The following is a 16,893-nucleotide window of genomic DNA, read 5'->3' as shown; positions in this document are numbered from 1 at the left end:
GGTCACTCCTCACACTCCTATGAGAAACCTAAGATTTAGAGAGACCTATCTGATCAAGGTACCAAGAATTCAAAGAGCCAGGATGGGAGCTCGATCATTCAGTTACTAGGAAGCTAAAAAGCGGAACACTCTGCAACTGAATTTGAGATCTCAATCCATGGAATAGACCTTTCGTAAACAACAAAAAACCTGGCTATTCACACCTTAACTCTTGTTTTTTGTCTGTTACTAGTTTTTGCTCTGTACTCTACAATTCGGCCTTGTCCTCTGTCTTCCCACCCGTCTGATGTTCAGATCCCAGCACAGGGACACACCGTTGGTGTAACCAGGCAATTTACAAATGGTATTATTATTAGTGACAGGTAAGCTAATCCCTAAGAACACCGGAGTAACCTTCAGAAGAGCATAATCTATCAAAGATGACTTGGTAAAGAGGAGTCCAGAAATTACAAGAACAGGGAAGTGGCTGGGAGAAAGTAGAGGCTTTAGGAAGTGCAGGAAATGGAAAGGATACCAATATCGAGCTAATACAATAGAATATATACATCACCTTTTCGGAACGTTCACAGGAAAAGAGAGGAATTTTACTGTAAAACTGATTATGTAATATAGATTTTAAAATGTAGGCTAAAGTACTTGGGAAGCCTGACTATCAGTGCTTAAGAGAGTCTTACATCACATAAGAGCCGTTAAGGATAAAGATAGAAGCTACCCAGTGGCCCGCCACATTAAAGAAAAGCACAACAGTGGTGACAAAGCTCCGACTTACTTTGTAATTGATGCAATACCTAGAAGCTAAACAGGGGGCAATAGAGAGGGAACCTTTAGATAACTAGTGTCCAGATACAATATTGAACTTAATACTAAGACCCTCATGGGAGTAAATATGTAAGAGGATTGTTGAACATTTGATGTTTTAATAATTTTGAGGACTTTGGGTTTAGCACTTAGTCACTTTAGGATTGGTTATTTTAGGACTGCAATAAAGAGATTAGTGAGATATAGAGCAATCCTTGGGTGGAGTACTCCATGGACATGTGTGCTTTGTGCCATTTAAAAGGAAGAAGCACAGGCATTGATGTCACAAGGCTGGGTTAGGCCCGGAAAGAACACTGCCATTTTACATGATTACATTCATAAGCCTTATTTTCTACACAATGACTTTTGACACACATTTCCTGCGTGGCAGTGCAGCATTAGTTTCTCTGAAACCATATTGCTTAAAATACCACTTCGTAAATACACTATCATGATACCTTGAACATTTACTACAAGGTCTGAACACACATTTTCCATATGCTGTTGTTTGTTATTCATCCATGAGGCAGCATAGCTATCACAAGAGAATGAACAAATGTCAGCCTGGTTGAGGCCTCAACAGAGAAGCATGGATACTTTTATTATAAATACACATGTATTTTTTTTGTTCAATTCAGAAGATTCTCACTGTGTCGGAGTCTCAGCCCAGCTGATTCCTGCTTACCCTCTGCAAGAAGGGATGTCCAGCTTGTGACCAAGACTGGGACCTGCGTCCACTGTCTTTCAGGTAATGGAGATCACCCACTAGGGGTTTGCTGCAGAACACCGGCCCTAGGCAACTAGGTTAGGGGGCACGTAGTAGGAGTACAATATACACATTACTTATATCCCCACATATTTACACTGTTTAAGCAAAATGGGGGAAGCATTTATACTTTTCACTGTTCTTATACTGCTAAACACTTATATGATTCAATAAATATTGAAATGCCCCTTTATTTCTTGTGCACCTTTCTGAGTGACTGAGCGAAATGTTTCTAGATCTGTTACTACGATTCCTTGGAGAGTCAGGGTGGTCATGTTCTGAGGTTGCCCAAACCATTTGTTACCTTACCAGGTTTAGGAGCACATTTGGTGGCACTGTGTGCTAGATGAGCTATAGGCCAACATATCCAGAGGGGGTGCATATAATCAGTCTGGTACCATCCTAATGTTTACGTTGTCCACCAAACTAACAGTTCCAACTGAGAAAGTGGAAACCGTACGACAAAGCTTTGAGATAGCAGGCCCACTGGGGCGCGATGTGTTAACATTTATCCATGGTTCAATGGCTGACCTGATGATATGTGGTCTGAACATGATGTAAATTTATTTAAAGGGATAATGTTCTGTATTTATCTGTAAGGATGCTCAGCCACAATAAGCAAAGTTGGTATTATAAACCTGTGTGTAAAATAGTTGGTCTAGAAAAGCCCACTGGGGGGCACCATGTTATAGATTAAATTGGCTGGACAAATGGGTTTGTGAAAGAAAATACCTGCACGTTTGCCCAGTAACAAATTTAAGTAATTTTATATTGCTTTTATACAGATTTATAGTAGCAGCACAAGCACTTTTGAAAGTATGTTGTTTATGTCACATATGATGTAACACATATGCACTTTGAAATCACGGATCTAAAATGGTGTTCTTCAATGTGACCAAGGCTGCAGGGCAGTCGAAACGCCTCACAGTAGCATTCTGAAGCACTTTAAGTAAATGATTTAAGATTCTGCTGAATTGGCAAACCTTTACGGATGTTTGGAACAACAAGGACTGGCAGGATTCTGTTTTTAAATAAGGCTTTGATGATGGAGAAAATACTGTATTTCATGAGCGTATTGCATCTGTTAAATCAGAATTTTCACTCTGGGGTGTATGGTATCCACATATATATAGTAAAACCATAAGCCATTTTTCTGGTAATAATAGACCACCTTTGCTTGAATATAATGCTAGACTTACTGAAGGAAAGTGTCGGGGAATATGTCATTAAAAAATGAAAGATCTCAGGGTGCAAACAAATATTTGAGGCAGTGGTTTCTAATCTTGTAGAGCAAAAACCTAAGGGGCATATCATCAAGAACAGGCGATAAAATGATTGCCGCTTTATCGGCAGGAAACTGCTGCTAAAGCGACGATAATGGGCTTGATAATATGCCCTTCTGAATTCCCATAGCAGCACAGGTTAATACCAGAACCTGGGCTGCTATGGGAATTCACAAGGACATATTATCAGGCCATTATCGCCGCTTTAGCGGCAGTTTCCTGCAGATAAAGCGGTGATCATTTTATCGTCTGTTCTTGATAATATGGCCCTAAGTTGTTTTTATTAAAGTGAATGAGAGATCGCTACTGGGATGCATGAACTGAGAGGTCGGTAAAAAACTTCCCCTTAAAACAAAGAAAACCTAAAGTACTAGAACTATTCATTAAATTAAATATTCATGTATTGCTAACTAGACTAAAAACAAGGAAACAAACATGTTTTTATGATGATTTGTATCCAACATTTTGGGCCAGAGGCATCAAAAGACTGGTCACAAAAAGTGGCAGCCAACAGCACACTGCCTTTTTGTGACCAGTCTACAGTTTTGCATCAGGACCTATGCACTAATGGGTCACATCACAAAAAAAGTCCAATTGTGGGGGTTACAGAGCTACCTGCCTAGTGAATAGTAATCTGGCAGTTCGCTATTTGTGACCGCCGGTAACCGGCTTCAAACACAGAGATGGAGTACTGCAAATAACAGCAGGCCACCCTCGCTGTGTTTGTATCCCAAAAGAAAACATTATTTTTTTAATGTATACCATATTCCTTAATGGTAGCGCTGTTGATTTTAATAAAGTTTTCAAAAAACAGTTTGGGAAAAGTCTCCCTGATACTGACAACACAGTTCACACATGAGCAGATACTTATTGCACCTGATGAAATATGACACCTCGCAATTATGAGTTTGTCCACGATAATGGTGAATAACATGCAGATTTTGTGCTCACCAAACAAATATCTACATGTCCTAGTAATTACTTGGCATTACCCCACAGCAATGTATCTGGGGAAACTGTAAAGCTCATAATTTTTGGCATGTGCTGTATAAATAGTTATAGTAGTTACCCCACATACAGGAAATATCTGGGCCAGTCGCAATTTTAGCCATAAATGTCATGACAACAACATTGATATGAAACATTATAGCAAATATAAAGAAACATGAGATTACAAAAAGTAGACATGTACCTCCAAGAAAAACACATACACAATCCTGTAAATACTCCATGTACAGTTTAGCAACATAAAATGTCTGCTGGATTGTTCCTTACCTCAGGCTCGCCTTGTGCGGAATAAGCGTTAAAAGGTGGCACCACATTTGTTATATGTTCATATCCTGGTGGAATTGGTTCATATAAAGATGTGTTGAAAATCTAAGTACAAAAGAAAACAATTCGAAATTAATTGGAAAAATATGCATAATATCTTAATACACATAGGTATTTCTGTTGTATGCCATATTTTTTTACCATAGTTACCCCACACCCGAATTTATCAATGTAGAATTATATTTCCTTATATTATCTTTAAGAATATCCAGAGGTCGCTTGGGAAATATTAATGATTTCTGAACCAAATTTTAATTTCAAAATAGAATTGCCGGTTCCAATATAATCATTCTTTAGATTTTAAAAGATTAGGTCACCTCATTCACCATCATTGTCATGAGCAGGCGTTTTAACTGAATTCACATTTTTAGTTCCTGGAGAGGCTTTTTGTCAGGCTATTGTGAAGGCTCAATTCTGTTTTTATTTGGCCCCTTCTTGTCACATTTCACGATGGAGTAAGCAGTCATGTCGATAAAGGAGAAAAAAATTCACAACCGCTTCTCCCATGGATTACTTTCTCTTAACTCTTGTAGGAGTCTCATGAGATCACCCAAACTTGTCTCACAAAACGCTTCCCTGTCCAAGTGTTTGACAGGCAGATTGACTTTTGGGTGCTCATTACAAGTTGGGTCCGCTAAGGGGAATTACCAGTCCTGCCAGGATTATGAGTAATACAGAACCACTGCACTCCAGCACATTTTCTGCAAAGTACACTGTGTGCTTTTATTTAAATGTGACTAATTAGTCCCCATTTCTTAGTGGACCTTTAGCGTACAACACATTATGGACTATTGGGACTGGTGGACCTCTATGAGACAGGGGAAATCCCTTTTAGTAACATGTACTTGAGTGTTTTATCATTTGTATTGTTCTACTGAATTTCAAGTCAGAAGCACCTAGCAAGGTTAAGTTCCTCTGAAGAGCTTTAATCAAAATAAAATATCCTCATCTCAGGGGATTACATCAGTCAAAATTGAACTGTACTAAAGGATTAAATGAATGGAAATTACATCATTAATAATTGATCAGTATTTTTACTACAATATAAAAACAAGAAAAGGAAGTGAAAAGGAAATCACAATGCTATGGGGTATTACTGAAGGTTGTGCCTTTTCTCAACTTTTTTTGCGCAATTGTTGGTAAGATACTTTCGCTGGGCCTGAATTGCACCTCTACTCTACCGATGAGTCCTGCTGCCCAAACACTGATCAACACTCTGTCATGAACAAATTGTGTGATCATAAGAAATTAACTTTCTGCCTATGACAACAAATATCCAATTGATGAAAACTGTGTCAGTTTGCCCTACAAAAGAAAATGTAGCCAGTGTTATTAAGGCAACACAAAGCATTCATCTCTCTGACTGCAATGGTGTGTCTGCATGGCTCCTTAACCATAGCCAAAATTGTGGGTGAAAGACAAAGGAACCAATAGACAGAGCCTTTAATTCAAACGCACTGACCCAGGAGGATAATGCGGTTCCCATAATAGCTATACAATAATTGAATTTCCCCCAAGTGTGATCCAGGTTCCTATTAGCACATCCTCTCAGTCTCTATGAGAAGTCATGTACTGCAAGATGAACGTGCTCCATGAAATCTGCCACCTTTAGCTTCACTTCACCAGAATAAGCATTCCATTTTGCCCACCAAGTCTCCTGTTTTAACCACAGTGGTGTTGTCGTTTGCCGTCAGTGTCAGGAGCCACAATAAAATGAGAGCGAGTTTCTGAACAAGTGGGGTGCCGATTGGGTGCCCTAAGGAAAGACTGCAGAGATGGACCCCACGAAGAGTTTGTGCCTATCCCAGCATGGAGCCTTGAGTTACAGCCCTTAGCTTAGTACATAAACACTAAGGATAACAAGCAAGCAGCCGGACCAACTGTTTACAATAAAAGGCATAGTTTCCCAGGAGCTGTGCACTCAACTCCCACATTTCTAATATTACAGCACCTCATACATAGTTTTGTTTCACGTTGGGAAGTGGGCTAGTATTAAGTGGGGAGCAGAATGGGGTGATGAGGGTGTGTAATATAAAAATGATCAATTAGTAAACTGGTTATATGTTACCACACAACCACCACTATATCAATTTGCGACTACATCATAACAACTACAATTACTTCCACTGCGTCATCAAGACAAGTTTTACATTTGTTTAAAAATACTTTAAACCATACTGTAGAAACCCTAGGCCTACTTAGATCCACATTGATTACATGTTTAATATTTTTTTCTTAATAAAAATTCTATTAAAATTACATTGAAAACCTAACCCTAAACTATTTAGTAATTCATGAAAATTATAAATAGAGCAATAAACTTTACCTTTACAAATATGAATATTCATTTGAAGTATCATTTATTTACCTTGCTATTAACATTGACAAAACCTTTTTATTTTACACAAATTGTTTTACAAATACACACAGATATATTATACAATTACATTTAAAACCTAACTCTAACCTTAAAATATGTTCAATGTACAATTATTTTAATTACACATCACTAATATTTGCATTTCATTTAGTTAACTTGTAATGCTACTTGACTTAATTTATACTACTGATTATTTTTTATATTCAAGTATATGTAAACTATCTAAATACTTTATAGCTTGAATATAGATATTTTGTACTAATTTAATAAATACAATTTCATTTAGAAATGTATATTATTGTAATAGCCTAACCTTAAGCTTTAAATATACAAAATGTATAATAACTGCAATTACTCATCTCTAATTGTTATATCTAATTGAAATGTAACTTAATTACTAACCTTTAAAAAAAGGTTTCCACAATGCAGTGACTTTGATGTAGTGGTTACTCCATCTAGTGTATTAATTGATGTAGGGGTGCATCACATTCACAAATCAACAAACAGATGAAAATGTAATTTTGTGCACAAGAGGGCTTCATAAACCCCCAACATGTACAGCCATTCCAGAAATTAAAATATGCAACCCAAATGGATCCACACACAAAACATTACTTGAACTTGGAGATCGTTCACGCTGATCTCAAGGTACAGCACAACCACATAGGTCCCACCTGCAAAGCCAATGGACTAGACATCTGGCAGCGACAAATTCACACCATCCCTTTCAAACAAACAAATATTTAAACATGTTTTACATTCTCTTTGCTTAAGAAATAAAGAATGCATCTTCCACGTCAAGGCACCCACTGTCATTGTTTCCTCCAGTTCAGTGTTACATTTAAAAATACAGTGCACTGGCAACTTCTGCCACACCACTGTTGCAGCAGTCCGTACACCTAGAACAATTAAGCTGCCTGAATGTTTGTCCTTCTCTAGGGCGCCTGACTGGGACACTGCAATATTAGACTAGGCTTAATGACATTGTGTTGTATCCCTTTGCTGACATAACTTCTTGGAAGATACCTAGAACTTGTCTTTTGTTTCAGATCAATGGTAGCCTTTGTGTCAGTCAAAGCTTTTCCTCACACCACACAAACTAAATTTCCCAGATGTCAAACCGTTTGGCAATTTCCCGATACCATTATCCAGTGTCTTGACTAACATTTAGGACTTGACTTGCATTTGAAATGTATGTAGTGTTTTGGTCATCCAACATGGTTTTCCTGCCAAACCCTGCATTTCCCTGAATCACTTGCTTGTTGATTTGCCTTCATCCTTTCAGGCCAACAATGGGTCAAGGAATCACCACACCTGTGGGCGGCAGGTGTTAGCTAGGGCGCACCTATGTAGCCTGATTACCGGAGAGCTCTTTTAAAGCTTCCATCTACCTCAGTCTAGCTTTGGCTATTGATGTAGCATTCCTGTTTGGCTACCCCTCTGGTTCCACAGTCTTTACCCTTGCTCTATTGATCAGTGCATGCTGGTTTCCTGTACTAGCGCTAGTGTCTTGTAGCGCAAACTTGCTTCGTAAACTGAAACACACCTCAACTGCTCAGCAATGAGTCTTGAATTAGCACAATTAAGTGCAACCTTAGTTCCAGACCGTACACTACTTGCAGTAGGTAATATTTTCACAGTTCTTGTCCTTCTTGTTCCTGGTTGCTAATGTGCAAGGGTGCTGCCTTCCTGTGCCTGTTCGCTTGGTTCTAATTTTTCTAGTGTGTTAGGTTTGCTTCATGTCTTCCAAGTGTTACCTATGTTTACCCTTCTCCCCAGTTAAACACTATTCTTCTCTAGGTACATGCCCTGGTATGAAGTTATCCTTGTTCTTGCGGCCTTGCTTGGTGCTCAGTGATATCCAGAATTGCAATCTAGGAGCTATCTCTGTCCCTCTGTGATTATCTTTATGTACCTTAAGAACACCAGCTCCACAGGCCTTGCATGTATGTTTCACATGTGGAGAATGTGCAGGTAGTAGTCGTAACAGCAATTGTGGGTGAGGAACTTATTGAAATTCAGCCCTAATCATGTGAGACTCATGAAAAATTATATTCCATGAGGCTGCGATAGACTCTCACTTTCTTTTCCTTGTAAGACTTAAAGTGCTTTTTTCGGAGGTGCCTGGCTCCCAAATCCTGCATCTATGCCATCTTTGAAGGGCGGATTATTTTTATTTTATGGTTCTTAGTTTTCACATCTTTGTTTTAATTTCACAGTAGCTATGCCCCACGAGGGAGCTTGTGTTTCATAGCGGGGGTAGCTGGACCCCAGTTTGTTCTTCGTTTGCCCTCACTTTTTTGCTTTTAATAGCGCTAACTAGAGCTATTGCCTACGCCCGTCTCACATCCCCTGATGCCATGGCAAAAAGCAGGCTTGGCAGCGCATCTGCACAGCAGGCACAGGCGCGCCACTGGTGTGCCAAAGGCAAGCACATCTGCACCTGTCTGCGCTCAGCGCTAGCCCCGATGCCAGGTCTGACCCAGATCTCGTGGTTGCCTTCCACTACTCATGGTACACCCTACTACACCTTAACTCTCAAGGTAAGAACTGTTATGGACTGTATCTAGGACCACAGCATTGTGACGATCTCCCGACCTGCTCCTTATGCAAACTCACACTCACCAATTAACCTGTCACGCTCTCATGCATTTATCAACCCAATATTAAAGTAGCTAACAAGGCAAGTTCCAGGTGTCTTGGCACATTAATACAATTTCATGAGTTCATGGAGACACACTGTCTTGATATGGCGTTTATCACAGAAACCTGGGCCAGTGTCTTTTCGTATCCAGATCTGTTAAAGGCTTTGCCTACATGATACAAGATCTACAGACTAGACTGTGAAGGAAAAAGGGGCGGCAGCTTAGCAGTCATGTTTAGGGGTCATTGTAAAACCTCTTTTAAGGTCTGATGTTCAGGATTGCGAGGCCCTCGTTTTTAAAACACATTTAAAAATCTATAATGCAAGACTATAAGCTTTAACATAAGCATGATTATACAGTCTCTGCTTAGAGAAACCCATCAAACATTTTAGACGCACCTAGAGTTTACATTTACATGGACGCTGTTGTCATCCTTCTACGCCTCAAAGCATTTACTGTGGCCAGAAATAAAAATCATAGTTGCCAAGGTTTCCGATTGCTATGTGTGACATTTTCAAAATTTCTGGGTAATTATGAGTGACATTTCAACGATTTTGAGGGACATTTTCTCGCAAGCAACATCAAGCAATGAAGAATAGGGAAACCTAAATATAGGAAATTAGACCCATTTGAGCAACAAGAAACTCTAAGAAAATCTTACAACTGCTTCACAAATGCACCACCAGCAGGCCCGGCTCCAGGAATTTTTATTTGGGTGGGCCGAGGGGGCATTTGGGTGGGCCACTGCGGGCTCGATTTGTTGCATATATGTATGGGCAGGCCTGCTTCAGGGTCCTCCTTTGTCTCTTCTTAGTCTTGCGGGCCCAGTAAAAAGCACTCTTTTCCAAATCTTTCTAAATATTATCACTCTCAAAAAGTGTTTTTTTCCATGTAATGTTCCTTTGATGGGAAGAGGAGGTTTCTGAGGTGGGAGTATCAGGCAAGTGAGACTTCTCAAGCTCCCTCTGTACGAGCCTTCATGGAGAATCCCTCTTCATTACGACCTCCACCTGACCCTGGACTCTGCAACACACTCCCTTACAGGCTTGATCATCCACTACTCCTCTCTAGTGCACCTTATCTCACAGCTGACCTTGGGCCCCAGCCCCATATCAGCACCATGGGACTCCACTTTCATTTTTCCCGGTAAAAACATTAGTAAAATCACCTTCAAACTTAAAACATTGAATATAGCAGTAAATGTAATTAGCACGCACTTTAAAGTCTGTTCCACAGTAGCCCTTATGACCCGACTGCTAATTAAATAAACAAAAACAGGAAGGCCATGACAGGGCCGGCTTTTGCTCTGATGCGAAAGTCTTTTTTGGAGCCACACCAATAACTCCTTTCTCCTTAAATACCTTTACTACCACCTTCTAACAGTGCCCCTCATCCCTCCATGGCCCCCCTATTGACCTCCTCCTCGGATTCCCTCACTGCCACACATCACAAGTGCTCCTCATCTCCCCACAGCCCCTCCCCCTCATGACCTCCTCCTCAGATTCCCTCACTGCCACCCTCCACCAGCGCCCCTATCTCTCTGTAGCCCCTCCCCCTCATGACCTCCTCCTCAGACTCCCTGACTGCCACCCTCCACCAGTGCCCCTCATCTCTCTCAAGTCCCTTCCCCAATGACCTCCTCCTCAGATTCCCTTAGTGCCACCCTCCCCTAGTGCCCTTCATCTCTCTGTAGTTTTTACATTTATTTATTTTTCCCCTCCACCCCATGACCTCTTCCTCGGATTACCTCACTGCCACCCTCCCCCAGCACCCCTCATCTCTCCGTAGTTCCCCCCACCCTGTGACCTCCTCCTCAGACTCCCTCACTGTCACCCTCCACCAGTGCCCCTCATCTCTCCCTAGCTCCCCCTCCACCCCATGACCTCTTCTTCGGATTCCCTCACTGTCACCCTCCAACAGTGCCCTCATCGCTCCATAGCCCCTCCCCCTATTGACCTCCCCCTTGGATTCCCTCACTGCTACCCTCCTCCAGTGCCCTCATCTTTACATAGCCCCTCTCTCATATGCATTTCATTTGTTGTACAGCGCTACTCATATCAGTGTAGGGTGTCACAGTACTTTACATCACGCACACATTATACAGAGACAATGAATCACACAAGTATGTAAATCAGTCTACAGGGAATGTCACATAAGCCAATGAGGATTACAAGGTGTAGGAACCACATGGCATCCATAGTGGTGCACAGTATATTTTAAGAGGGTTTGGTCTGGGGCAACACAACCTTAGGATTTAAAGAGTATTCCATGGGGGTCAGCTTTACTGATACAACTGTATATCTCTAAAACATACTCATTTTAGCAACATTAGAATAATGAAAGACTGAGGAAGTTCTAACTATATCACAAAACAAAAAAAGTGAAGTTCTAACTATACCATTCATGTTTGTATGCAGCTCTTTCGTGACAATTCATTGGTCACTGTCCTATGTTAGGATTGTACCTTCTGAACTGCAAGTAATACAAGGATCTCTGTGACAAAGGCATTAACCCACTGAGCTATCCACATAAAATACAGTTCATCTGCATATTGTATTGCCTTATTGTTGTTCCGCATCAGCCATGATAATGATAAAAATTGTTTAAATGAAGCGCACACGAAGTATGTGTCCGCTGGCCCTGTGCAGATTTTAAAAAGAAAAACAAATAGTAACACATTCCCCTACCTACTACTCCATTAGTCAAACTTTGTGTCACAGGCAGCCTGATGTGATAAGCAGCTGCAGGGGTCAGGAAAGGCGAATAGGAATAAACAAACTTCTTTTCTCCTGCACTGCATAGAAAAAGAAATATCCACGCAGCAGAACAGTAGGCAAAGATGTTGTCAAAGAAAGGATCTAGTGCCTTTTGCCATGTGGAGATGAAGGGGGGAAAAACATAAACAAAGCCTCCTTAACATGTAAATGGTCTTTTAAAGACCTGTGAAGTACTCGGGTGCGGCTGCGATAATCTAAAAAACTGTCTGTGCGTCCGGGCTGAGACAGCTTCCCGGGCGCACACACAGATTGCCCTTTGAGCCTAATGGCGTTGGGCGCCTGCCTGCAACACCTCCATGCGAGGGTCAAGTCATCTGTTTGGGTGGGCCCGGCTCATGTTTGGGTGGGCCTGGATCACCCAGACCCCCCGCTAGAACCGGGCCTGACCACCAGGTTAATAGCTGCCAAGTTTCAGACTACTTGTGTGTGACATTAACATGGTTTAAGTCCACTTATGTGTGAGGTTCCTGGCTTTATATAATGTGACACTGTGTGTGAAACCTAATTGCTTTTAAAATCACGCAGAAAACTTTTTGCGAATTAAATATCAGAAAATACTCCACTTGGTACCACAGAAAACACATACCTGTACTACAGACATGAAATTCTGCACTTAAAAATGTTCTGGATTTAGTGTACTGTTGCGTTAAATATATGTTACATACAAAATGCAGCAATGGCTGAACCGCAGCGATGAAGAAATCGATGAACTTACATTCCGCCTAGCCTGCAGTATTTAATTTTCAAAGCGGGCTCTGTTGACTGAAGTTGCGCTGGCTGCTAGTAATTTCTAACACCGACCGGCACCAGTGTGACTGCACTTTAGCGCTATTAAAGCCAATTTTTATTCGAAGCTCACTCCAGCAAGCCCTGGCATTCACTTACATTAGGCGAGTGGCAATTCTGCCTGCCCCTCGCCGTGGCCCCAATAACTCCAATGGCAAGTGCGAAGTCGGCGGCCTGGGAATGATTCCGAGGCTCAGAGCAGTAGAGGCACACTACTGTGTGCTGTCTGGGCTGCTGCTGAACCACAGGGTGTGGGGTTCACGCAGCGTGGTCACATAAGAATATGCTAAAGCTACTCAGCGCGCGCTATGAAAAAAGCAAACCTAATTTAAAGTACAGAAAGCAAATCTTATTAAAAGCACTGAATTCCTCGCTCCACAAGGACATGACTGGCCGCCGGCGCGCGGCACGCTTCCATTCGAATCCCCGCCTTCATGAATCCTCCAAACTCACTTCCTTCCAGAATCAACAGCCAGGATGTGAGGTGATCACATCCCCCCCCCCCCGCAGCGCGGCCACAGCCTGTACACAAGGCAACCACTGCTGAGGGCAGGAGGCTCTGCCCGGGTGTCGGTATTGAGCACAGGCCTGCCTCTGGGGCCGGGTGAAATCAGGCCTGGCTGTAGTGAGTGACGCGGGCGGGAATTTCAGTGCAGCCAGCAGGGCAGCTATTCAGAAACATTGTAGCAGGCTGCAGCAGCAGTGCCCAAGGCAAATTTGTTAACTGTTTACTGCCTGAGCCTTTGGTGGTGGCAGCGGCTGGGCCGGCAAGTCTGTGGGAGCAGCAGAGCCTGCATACAGGAGTCACAGGCGCTGGCGTGCGTGGCTATCAGCCTGACAACCTGGCTAGCAGTTTCAGCGCTGGTACAGAGTAAGACAGTTGCACATTAAAAAGCGTGACAATGCATTTCAGTGCGGTGATGCGGAACACCACACTGAAATGCGTTAGTGTCACACCTAATGCGTGATACTTGGCAGGCCTGAAAAATGGACCTCTATATTAAACCTCTTCCAATTAGATTTTTCACAGAGTTCCCTGATGTAAAGCCACTTCCTTTTGTATTTGACAGAAGTACACAATGTAAAATCCGTCATATGTGCCAGAGATTCACAATATGAAACCTCTTCCTATTGCATCTGTCGGATGGGTAACATTTTAAAGTATCCCTCTATATTTTGTGGCAAAGAAATCACAAGGGTAAGTATGCACATGTGGTGCACACACATGCCCTAACGGCATGTGTATGCACCACAGTGCACTTTGGAAAATGCATGTTTTTGCATGCGTCAATGTAATTGCAAATTACCATCAACTTGAAGTTGATGGTAATTTGCGATTCCAAATAGCGAAAAAGCAATTCCGAATGCATGATGCATCGCATTTAGGGAATCGCAATTTGCGATTCTCTAACCGCATTAGCAAAATAGGTCATTGCAAAATTTGCACCTACCTATTTTGCGAATTGCTTTTGGGTTGATGCATCCCAAATGGCAAATACGGGTCGCAAAGGCAGTTTGCGACCGGTATTTTGCTTGATGCATGTGGACCTAAATACTTTGATCAAAATTAAAAATGTTTATGATCTTTGAGGTGGAATTACAAATTGAAACCCTTTCTTTAGGGGCCGTACAGGTTAACGAGGGTGCACACTATAGAAATATCACAAGGGCTAACTAGCCCTGTAAATGTAGTCTACTCCAATTATCTGTGAGGTAGCATGTGCACGTCAGCAGCCACCAGCAGGTTCGAATTATAGAAACCAGCAATGGTTGGTTCTGCATGGCCCTGTTGGAAACATAAGGAGTTTCACTATCAGAAAGGTTACTTCTACCGGGTTTAAGTGATCACAATCTAAAATGGGAAACCTAGAACCGTTGACACCACATTTAAAAATAAATAAAATAAGCCTATTGGCTTTAACATAAACATGATAATGCAGTCTCTGCTTAGAAAAACTTATTAACCCTTTTATACACACCTAGAGTAAACATTTACATGAATGCTGTCACCCTCCTATGCCACAAAGCATTTACTGAGGCCAGACTTAAAAATGGCCTCTATAATAAACCCCCTCTTGTTAGATTGTTCCCTGAGTTCACAAATGTAAAACCTCTTCCTATACTATTTGACAGAGAGTTCACATTGTAAAATCCCTCATATCTGTCAGAAATTCACAACATAAAACGTCTTCTTATTGCAGTTGTCAGATGGTCAACATTGTAAAGCCCCTCTCTATAGTATGTGGCAAAGACTTTACACTGTAAATCAACATATTGGATTAGTCAGGGAGTTCACAATGTGAAGCCACTTCATATGATTTTTGCAAGCAGTTTAATGTAAAACTGAGAAAAACTCTTATTCCCTATAATTAAAACAGACATGCTTGCAACCTTTTTAGAAGCTCAAAAGGGCCATCCTCCACCATCATGGGAAGATGCTAGTATAGTTATATTTCATAAAAAAGACAAACCCTCGCACTTATCTGGGTCATACCGCCCCATTTCCCTTATAAATGCGGACGCAAAAATATATTCAAAAATTGTTGCTAACCGATTGAGTCACATTGTCCCAACCTTAGTTTCTCAACAACAACACGGTTTTCTTCCAGAACGCGGTACTATTAACCATATACACCGGGTCATCGCAACACTAGATTATGCGTCTGCGCTACATAAAGACGTTGGACTAGTGCTTTTAGATGCTGAAAAAGCATTCGACCGCGTATCATGGGCATTTCTGTGGGCTGTTATGAGGAAAATGGGATTTGGTCTACAACTTATTTCTTCGCTACAAATTATGTACAGGCATCCGAGGGCTAAGATTTGTATATCTGGACAAGAATCCTCGGCAGTTAGTATCACACGGGGCACACAACAGGGTTGTCCCTGCTCACCCTTATTATTTGCTATTTATATAGAACCCTTGCTGAAGGCATTAATGTCATCCCAACAAATTCGGTCTATGTCTTTACCAGGAGGTGATATAAAGGTGTTAGCTTACGCTGACGATATTGCAGTGTTAACTTCTGATCCGGAATCTGCACTAATTGAAATAGAAAATTTGACAGGTGTGTACGGTAACGTATCCGGATATAAACTTAATAGCCAAAAAAACCAGGTCATATGCTCACCTGGCCTTTGTACTAACGACAGCAGGGCTACGATAGAGGCTAAATACCTGGGCATTAAAATCAGGCTCATGCTACAACAGTTAGTCTCGTCAAATTGGGCAGATATATTAATATCAGTTAAAAATCAACTAGACAAAATAGAATGTTTGCATTTATCATTAGTAGGGAGACGTAATGTCTTAAAAATGACCATTCTCCCAAAAGTGTTATATTATTTTCGAGCAATACCACTGGAAATACCCACATTAGAACTGAAAAAATTGCAATCTATAACGGATCGATTTTTATGGAGTGGGAAAGCAACACGGAGAGCATCTAAATTCATGACTTTACCAATCTTTACACTTTACTATTTGGCATGCCTTATGCAAAACATCAAATATTTTTCAATTGGCGGAACTCCACCCCCATGTGAAAGTCTGGATATTTTCTCTCTTCTATTAGGTCCACAATCTCGTCAAATGCTACTTCGTTTTATAGAACCTAGCTATTATAAAAAAACAAGATTCAAACTTATATTGTCTGCTTTCAAAGGATGGCGTTCTATTCGGAAGTCTATCTCACTGGGTCGTATTAATTTTTACACACCGTGCAATTCTATAGAACTTCTCCTGGCAATCTTCAGGGACTGAACTATGAGCATTTGGCAAGAGAAGGGCATAATAGCTATTGGAGACATGGTTAAAAATGGCATTATTGCCTCATTTCAGGAGTTAAGAGACCAATTTAGCCTGTCGAAACACGACTTCTTTAAGTACTTGCAAATAAGGGTTTTTTTCCATACACACCCACATATTGTACCATTAAGCTCTAATGAATTTATGGAAATATTAAAAAAACCAACACGCATAGGAACTGTTTACAACTCTCTGCTAAACTTACATCAGGACGATATGGATCAACAGGCATTAAAATGGTGTACGAGACTAGGCACAATAACAGTACCATTTCAAGAATCAATATTCATGGCTGATAAAATTATTCTTTCTGCTAAT

General features: G+C 41.2%; 1 protein-coding gene across 1 annotated transcript in view; it reads right to left on the bottom strand.

The window, feature by feature from the left end:
- LOC147696876 (glutamate carboxypeptidase 2-like) overlaps positions 1-16,893 on the bottom strand; it is a 653,445-nt gene that overhangs the window by 417,379 nt on the left and 219,173 nt on the right. Inside the window, exon 4 of the mRNA XM_086933984.1 lies at positions 4,123-4,224. Coding sequence (XP_086790110.1) covers positions 4,123-4,224 — 102 coding nt within the window. The remainder of the gene's footprint in view (positions 1-4,122; positions 4,225-16,893) is intronic.

The sequence above is a fragment of the Lissotriton vulgaris genome, chromosome 8 (assembly GCF_964263255.1).
Source record: "Lissotriton vulgaris chromosome 8, aLisVul1.2, whole genome shotgun sequence".
NCBI lineage: Eukaryota > Metazoa > Chordata > Amphibia > Caudata > Salamandridae > Lissotriton > Lissotriton vulgaris.
Note: the sequence above shows the minus strand (reverse complement) of the source record. Positions and strands in the feature narration are given on the sequence as shown.